Raw genomic sequence first — 8992 nt, forward strand, 5'->3', positions numbered from 1 at the left:
CACTTCCCCAAAACTGCAAAAACCAGCACAAGGGGTTATCTGCAGGGTAGCCCCAACAGTGCCAGGATGGCCATTTAAACAGGGCTCTCTCCAAAGATAGTGAAGCAGTAGAGACTCAACTCAAGTTCTGGACAGGCTGAGAGGGCTTATTTCTTCCTCCACCATCATCTTCTTTTGATACCTTTCCATCTTTAGGCTCCTGGGATGACTTCCTACCTTTCATACAGGAATGGCTAGCCTAGGACCCCACTTTAACCTTCCTCTTATGGAAAAAGATGGGCATTTATATGGGCAGTGGTACCTACTAGGCCCCCTCATTTTCCTACACCCCATCTGAACATCAGTTCCCAGTTAGTTTAATGGTGGGTGTCTCTGATGGAAAAGAGGTGAGTCACTCTTAGGGCAAGAGGGTAGGGAGGGCTGAGAGTAGGAGGCACAGAGTAGGGGACTGGAATCCTGGCTTAAGAGAAGCACACTGAGAGGGGTAGGCAAGGAGCACACTGTATAGGGTGGGGGATGAGAGGAGACAAGTAGGCTTGAGAGGAGGAAGGCCAAGAGACCATCCACCCTTACTTGGTACCATCTTCTGGGTTGCCCTCCCCATCTGTCTTACACTCCTCTTCTGTCTTCAGGTCATCTGCGTTCAGCTTCTGCTCCTGTTTCCTCCTCACACATTTGACCACCATCAGTGCCAGGATGACAACAGCCAAGAAACCACCCACTGAGGCACCCACGATCACAGCTACCGTTGAGTCACGTTCAGGGGGCACTGGTAGGAGGAAGGGAAGACAGATGGCAGTGACTAGACAGGGTCACTAACCCCAAACTACCTCCTAAGCCTTATTCCTTCCTAGAGCTTAGAGACAGGTCAGAGCCAGGAACAGAATCTACATGTCCCACTTTAGCCCTTCCTAACACGATGGAAAAAACTCACCCTGATGCTTTGCCAGCTCAAAAAGTAAATTAAGTAAATAATTTTGCCACCTTTTCCCACTCACCTGCCACCAATTATTCTGCCTAGTGAATCGTTCTTCTGAGGGCTGATTTTGCTCATCTTTGGAGAGAAGGGGAGGAGAGGAGCTCACTATAGTTACCCTGACTCATTTTCCTTCTCCTCTGATTCCCAATCCTAGTGCTTACCTTGTGTTAGGACCTGTAGGTAGATTTTGCCTTGACCTCGGTGACGGTCAGGTGGGTTCATGACATAGCAGTTGTAAGTGCCCTCATCTTCCAACTGTACATTATTCAGAGTCACAGACACATCATACTTGCTGGGATTCCCTGTGAATTCAACTCGATCCCCAAAACGATTTGGTTTCAGGTTAATGATTTTCATCCGGAATTGGAGAAACTGATCATGAAGAAGAAAGAAAGAGAGCATAGAATGGGGAGTTTTTAAAGCTGCCACAAATATACTACTCTCTCACTTCCCTCCCAGGCCCAGAACCTTGTTACCAAAAGGCTATCCCTTCCCCTTTCCCCCAAGATAATGGACAGAACCGTGTCTCTCATTATAGTCCTTCTACCCTTCCATCCTCGTAGCTTCCTTGAAGAAGTCTCCAAATCTGGGCAAAAGCCAGGGGCTGGCAGAAATCCCAGCCCAGGTGGACTTTAGACTCAGCAGTAAGTATGTGCTCCAAAAGGAAGACGGCTTACTCAACAAGCTCAGCTGCTCTTAAGCCCCCCGTCCCATCTCCCAGCCTTGCTCACCATCTCCTCAGTGCAGTTCCCACACTCTTGGTAGGTCCAATTCAGGGAGAATTGTTTATTGTTCACTGTGTAGCAAGAGTTAAAGGTGCAGGCTAGGCGGACAGTAGTGCCATTAAGGACATTGAGATTCAGGGGAACGGTGACCTCCATGCTTGACGCTGATGGCACTAGGGACAAAATCAGAAGCCTGTGAGAACCAGAGATAATGGAGCTGGAGTGATGGGAAGAGCCCAGCCCCTCCACCCTTAGAGGTGCAAAGGAATAAAGGCAATGAAGGAGGTGATGAGACAAGGGGAAAGCATGAACAGCTGTCATTTGGGCAGGAGAAGGCAGGTGACTGACTCTACACCTACAACTAAAAGATGAGGGAGAGGCCTTAGAGATTCAAAAAAGGGAACTCTGAGGTGGGTGGATGTGCAGGAGTGAAGACAGAATAAGGGGGATAAATCAAGTTAAAGGGGACTGTGCAATAGGGGAAGCACGAAACCTATCCTGGTGCCTTTATCTGGGGACTCTTTCCCTACCTCCTCCTCCAATCTTCTTCCCCAGACACTTCTGCCTACCTCTAGTGCATCGAGGCACCTATCTGTATCTGAGCACAAAGACAGGACAGGACAGGCGTGCAGAAGAGAGGGGAGAGGGAGATCCAACAGAACTGCCATATTCTGCCTCCTTCCTTTCCCTCAATCTGCAGGTCCTTTGAGTTATACCACAAACTCAAACAATAACACCCCAACAGTGCCTATGTTGCCTTTTTTGAAGAAAAGCTAAGGAACTGGTCTTTACAATTATCCAGAGGATCCTCTCTGGAATTTTAGTATGGGGTCACCAAGCCACTGGTCATCTCTGATCTTCTCTTCCAACTCCTGAGAATCATCCTAGTAATGGGAAGGATTTGTAGTCAGGGTTCTCATGACATGAGCTCACTTATGCTACTTAGGAGAAACAGCACAGTATAGCACTGGACCTTAAGTTAGGAAGATCTGAATTCAAATTCTGCCTCTGATAGTAGCTGCAATTGATCAGTTATTTCAGTCACGTCCAATTCTTGGGGACCCCACATGAGATTTTCTTGGGAAAGATGCTGGAGTGGTTTGCCATTTCCTTCTCCTGTCCGTTTTACAGATAAAGAAATTGAGGCAAATGGGGTCAAGTGATTTACCCAGGTTCACACAGCTAGTAAGTGGCTAAGGCCAGATTTGAACTCAGGAAGATAATGCCTGACTCCAGCCCAGCATTCTATCCACTGTATCACCTAGCTGGCTTGTAGCCATAAGCAAATCATTTACTCTCAATAAGTCTCCAATTCCTCATCTATAAACGGGGAATAAAAACACCAACTACCTCAAAGCTTACCTTGTAGTTCAAATGAGCTAATGTGTTCGTGGCAAACCTTAGAGTACTGTACAATCAGATACTAGCTAGGTAACCTTGGGCAAGTCATTAGCTCTGATTCCTTATCTGTAAAAGGGGGAGGCTGCTCCAGAACAATTCCAAGACCCCTTCCAACTCTAAATCTTATGATTTTAAGATTCTCTAATTCCAACTCAGTAGGATACTAAAGGGGAAGGGTAGCAGAGAGAGCAATTGTGGGTAAGGGAAAGACACTGAAGGTGAACCAGGGGCATCTCCCCCTTGCTCCTTTCCATCTCCCTCCTACACACACATTTTCACTCAGTATTCACATCACCCTCCCTTCCTTTGCCAAAAAGCCTGGAGGAGGAGAAGCTTCGCCACCCCTTTCTCTCTTGCAAGAGGCTGCTTCACTGCCTTCCCCTCTCCAAATCTCCTGCTTTTGCTTCCTCACCACCCACTACCATGCTCCTCCCATGGCTTTAGCATTTTTCAACTTCTGGGTGTTTCCTTTTGTAACACTATATAGTGAATACTTTTCTGCTCAGTAGCAGTTTCAAGGGCAAGGAAGTCAACGGCACCTGAACCTTAAATATCAGACCTGACAAAAGAACAGAAGGTTCTCCATTTGGCTCATTTTCTTTCAAGAAGATTGAGCATAATATGTCTAATAAGTAGTGGAGACAATGGATTAGCACAGAATTACTAGTTAGAAACTCTCTTCTCACTTAATTCTATAGTGAATAAAGGGAAGGGGAAGTACAGTTTCCAGGAGTTTTCCCTGATGGGCACTTCCACAGCCATAGGGGTCCCCTTCTCTGTCCAGAATAGCTTGCTTTCTGACATTTTTATGCTGAATGGTTCCACCACAAAACAGCTGCACTGCAGCATCAAATGACAAGCTTCACTTCCCTCGTGGGGCTTCCATCTGCTCAGCCCAGTGGACTTCATTAAGGAGGACAGAGCACTTCTGGACAACTTGAACGAAAGAGAGGGATACTGAAATGGCTCATCGGGAGAGGCCGTGCAGGTCAGAGTCAGATGTTTTTGTTTTATTAAGAGCTGAAAGGGACCTTCTGGATCAGGGATTTCAAACCTGGGTCCTCTCTGGGCAGCTTGTAGCCACCCCACCCCACCCCCAGTGGTACTGACAGCCCCCTAGCTCTTTGTTCAGATGAATATATAATCAGCTTAACAAATCTTTTGGAAGAAAAACAAAGACTAGGATCATCGCAGTACAAGTAAGATTAATGTTAAAAATTTCAAATAAGTAGGTCACTTGAGTTTAAACTACATCTCTAGTCCTAATCTGGAGAAGGCAATTGCAAGCCACTCCAGTATCTTGGCCAAGAAAAACTCAAATGGGTCACGAAAAGTCAGGCATGACTAAAACGACTCGACAACAGCTCTAGTCCCAGTAGCTCCTTTTGAGCCTTAAAGGTAAAAGAGGTTCTGAACCATTCTAGGAAGTGAGTGGTACCAGACCCTCGTTCCCAAGGCAGGTGGATGGACTTGATGACTTCCCCTGCAAGGCCAAGGAATTCATATTAATATACATTCCACAGTCCCCAACCCCTTCCCCGGGAGATATCAAGGCTTCATCTAGCAAAGAGAATGGGCAGAGAACTAGGGAGGAGAGATACTCAGGTCTGGATGAGCTCAAAATGGAGGTGGCCTTTGCTCTCTCCCTTTAGCCATCCCTGCCCTCCTCTTGAATTCCTTCTTTCCTAAGGGTTGAGCCTGGGAGAATGAGCATCTTAACTCTGACATGGGCTCACTGGGTGACTACAGGCAGGTCGTTTCCTCTCTCTCTCCTTCCTCCTTTGTAAAATATGAAGGGTAGATGCTAATCTCTTAAGAAGGTCCTGCTGGCTTGAAATCCGATGATCTCACAGAGTTGAAGCAGGAGTTAGGTGCATTGCAGGCATTTTTCTTCCAGCAGGGGTACCACTGCAGTAGATCCTGAACAGGGTGTGTGAGCCATCTAGAGGGAGGAGAGCTTACTACCTTAACCCTACCAGCTCAGAGAGAGGAGTGAAGCCTCTGAAAACTTTAGGATCCTAATATTTAACTCTTTAAAGGACATTAAAGATCATCTAGTTTGACCTCTTAAGTTTACAGATGAGGAAACTGAAGTCTAGCAAGGGAAAATGTTCAAGGTCATGTGGGTAATGACAGAGCCACTTAAAAAAGATGGGAAAAGTAACAGTTAAGTTAAACTCGAGGTTGCTGTTCAGTTCATCAGATTTATCTGGTAACAAAAACAAAACAAAACAACTCAAGTCCATTTTGTTTCTTTTTCCTAGGGCTATTCCTTCAGCTTTTGATGTCTTTGGCCAAAGTCACACAGAAACAGAGATATAGATTTAGAGGTCAAGTTAAAGGCAGCTCCCTAACAATTAGTGTTATCAAAGATGGAATGGGCTGCTCCACAAGGAATGGACTGCTTCCCCCTTGGAGGTTTACAGTTGGAGGCTGAATGACCCATTTCTTATGGACACTAGAGAAAAGAAACCTGTTCAGCTATGGGGTGGAATAAATTCGATGATGAATAGAGTGGCAGAAATTAGAGAAAGCTGAGCAACTCTTATTCTCAAGCTAAAGAATCTAAAGATCTAAAGCCTTCTTGGACATCATCTGCTTACCTGCATTGATATGGACATTAAACAGAAGAAGGAGAAAACTGAAGCAAAAATTCAAGGAGCCTCCATTCTCCAGAGTTCAATGGGTTATCTCAAGTACGTATGGGATGGAGTCAAATCTCTCACCATCACTTGCCAAGCTTACTTAAAATATAACCTCAGAGGTAGCTAGATGGCACAGTAGATAGAGTACTAAGGCCTTGAGTTGGAAGGACCTAGGTTCAAATCTGGCCTCAAACATTTCTAGCTGTGTGACCCTGAGCAAGTTACTTATCCCCAAATGCCTAACCCTTGACCTTCTGTTTTAGTTATTAGTAGGACAGAAGGTAAGGCTTTTAAATAAATAAATAAAGTAAGACTTAACAGAAAACTCAGATGCAGAGTTTCTGAGAAGCCCTTTATCACTGATTTCATATCCCAGTGGAACCATGGAAAGGAAACATGTGGTCCAGAAAGGAAACATCTATTGCTTCTCATGGCATATAGCCACTGAGTTGCTCAAACCTGACAATTCCCCTCCTACTGTCTCCATAATTTCCCACCCATGCAGGCCCTGCATTGCTGTTGTGTTCTACTGAAGGGACCCCACCCAAAGTATTGCTCCATCCTCTGCCACTACCAAAGCCACCTTCTTCAATATATATCCCTTGTTTTCAGACCCCCTAGGGGTTTCTTCTCTCTTCTTCTCTTTTTTTTCCTTAAACCCTTCCCTTCTGTCTTAAAATTAATACTGAGTCTCAATTCCAAGGCAAAAGAGCAGTTATGGCTAGACATTTGGGATTAAGTGATCCAGTTAGGGTCACACAACTAGAACATGTCCAAGTTCAGATTTGAACCCAGGACCCCCATCTCCAGACCTTGTGCTCTCTCTGCTGAGTCACTTCCTTAGCTGCCCCTTGGCTTCTTCTCACAAAATGCATCAAGTACAAGATCCTTCCTGCCTTTCACCCACCTCCCCAGCTCGCCTTGGCCTCCTCAAAAAAATGATTGCAAAGCTTTTCATCAGGCCCTCCTATATTATCTCATTCTCATCCTCCCTTCTATTCCATAGCAGTTAGGTGGTACAGTGGCTAGCTAGCACACTAGTCCTAGAGCCAGGAAGCTGTAAGTTCAAATCCTGCTTCAAATCCACTGTACTAGCTATGTGACACTGGACAAGTTGCTTAACCTCTATCTGCCTCCATTCTCTCTAGCTCCCATGGTTGTTGTGAGAATTAATTGAGATAATCTTTGTAAATGGCTTTGCATATTTTAATGCATTATATAAATCCTAACTATTCTTATTACTACCAACTTGATTCCTTCCAAGTAGATTTTCCATCTATTTCACTCTCATCAACTAAGTGGCACTTTTTACCCAGAAAGTCTCCTTGCCCTAATCCAATTCCTAACTCACCAAGCCTTCCCTTTCTTTTGGACTTTGCATGCGTTTCCTTTGCTTTCGCTGTCCCCTTCTGCGTCTGTACCTTGCTTTTTGCCTCTGTAAAAATTCTTTAGAGTTCAGTGCTTTTTTTGTTTGTTTGTTTGTTTGCTCATTTTTCCTATCTAATTATAGGTAGGCTTGAGAGATGATGTGATGGTCTAAGGGCTGAGAGCTCTGAGAGTCCCCTCCCCATGATGAATCCAAACCTTCCTTTTCTTAAGAAATTCCTGAAATCCCAATTCTTTAGTGTTTGGGTTTTTTTACCCCCTAATTACAAGTCAGACAGCCTATTCTCCAGGGGCAGCTAAGAGGTACAGTAGATAGAGTGCCAGACCTGGAGTCAGGAAGGCTCATCTCCTGAGTTCAAATCTGGATCAAACATTTCCTAGCTATGTGACCTCGGATAAGTCACTTAACCCTGTTTTGCCTCAATTTGATCATCTGTCAAATGAGCCAGAGAAGGAAATGGCAACCACTCTAGTATCTCTGTCAAGAAAACCCCAAATGAGGGCCCAAAGAGTCAGACATGACTGGAGAACAACTGAATGACAATAGAGCCTAGTCTCCCAAAGCCATCCTATCTAAACATTTGACTATTTGCCCCCTGATATTATCATCAATTTTTAATTATTCATAGCATCATGAGTTACTACAGGTTGCCATATTTGAGTATTGGAGGACCAGTGATTTAAAGCTAGGAACAACTTTAATGTTAATCCAATGTAATCTCTTGTGTGATAGATAAGGAAACTGAGGCCTTAGTAGGCTTGCCCAGGGTCAAACGAGTAGTTTGTACCAGAGCGGGGCTTTGAACCCAAGTGCTCTGACTCCAGTTCCAGTATTGTTTCCACTAAATTACCCTATCAGTAGTTCACTCTCTGTTCAGCTGTCAATATGCCCTGTATTCTGTCCAGATGAAGGCATCGGTCTCACCACCTAAGCTCCAGGAGACAGGGACTACGCTTCTCTGGTTCCCTTTGCCCAGTGCATTGTTAAGGAAGCAAAGGAGATCCAAAAGTACTTTTAAGTTGGGCTTATAAATTAACTTCCCAGACCACTTGGCAGGTGGACAAACTGACCTATAGGAAGTCTGCAGGTAATGAAAAGAGTTGCACAGACAATCTGAACCTCTTACCTGGCATATCTCACCCTGGGTAAAGGGGCAGATGGGCTAATTGGTAAGACTTGACCAAGCATCTCTGAAGTTCAGCCTTTAAAATCCACAAGCCCTCCCAATCCACACCCTTCTTTTTTCTTCTGGCTCTCCTCAGCCTCCATCTTAAGTTATGCCTTCTTCTCCTTTGCCCTTGGACCTTCAAGTTTGTTTGTTTATTTGTTTATATCTGAAGTCTTTTTCTAAAAAAAAAAATCAACCTGACTCCTCCTTTCCTACTCCCATACACACATATAAAATAATAATGACCCTCATTCTTAGTGACCCAGGGCATAAAAAGAAGACCCAAGCCTCAGCCCTCTGCCCCCACTAGTCTCCGTACACTCTCCAAAACTCCCCAACCCACCCCAAAACCAAGGAATAAGAATTCCCGATGGAGAGAGACCCCTCCAACTAGGGCATCAGATTCAGTCCCGAGCCCCCATCACCTGGGGACGAGGCTGAAAATCCCAGCAAGACAGAATACAGATTCAGTCTGTCCTCTGCTCTGACTCCCCACCCCCATCTAGCCCCCATCCTTTTCAGGAAAACTTAAAGACAGAAATGTGTCTTTCGTCATTTGGGGCTCACAATTTTCACAAGAGACGAAAACAGATTCCACCACCCTCCCCAAATTTCTATATCAGAAGCAAGTAAGAGCATCCCTTGCTCTGGAGCAACATTTCTCCCTCCCCCTCCCCGCCCGCCACC

The 8992-nt window shown here is 45.1% G+C and overlaps 1 protein-coding gene across 1 annotated transcript in view; it reads right to left on the reverse strand.

Moving 5' to 3' along the window:
* Positions 1-569: 569 nt before the first annotated feature.
* SCN2B (sodium voltage-gated channel beta subunit 2) overlaps positions 570-8992 on the reverse strand; it is an 8680-nt gene continuing 257 nt past the window's right edge. Inside the window, exons 2-4 of the mRNA XM_044666357.1 lie at positions 1711-1877; positions 1141-1351; positions 570-769 (exon numbers count right to left, since the gene is read on the reverse strand). Coding sequence (XP_044522292.1) covers positions 570-769; positions 1141-1351; positions 1711-1877 — 578 coding nt within the window. The remainder of the gene's footprint in view (positions 770-1140; positions 1352-1710; positions 1878-8992) is intronic.

Source organism: Gracilinanus agilis, chromosome 3, assembly GCF_016433145.1.
Source record: "Gracilinanus agilis isolate LMUSP501 chromosome 3, AgileGrace, whole genome shotgun sequence".
NCBI classification, from domain to species: domain Eukaryota; kingdom Metazoa; phylum Chordata; class Mammalia; order Didelphimorphia; family Didelphidae; genus Gracilinanus; species Gracilinanus agilis.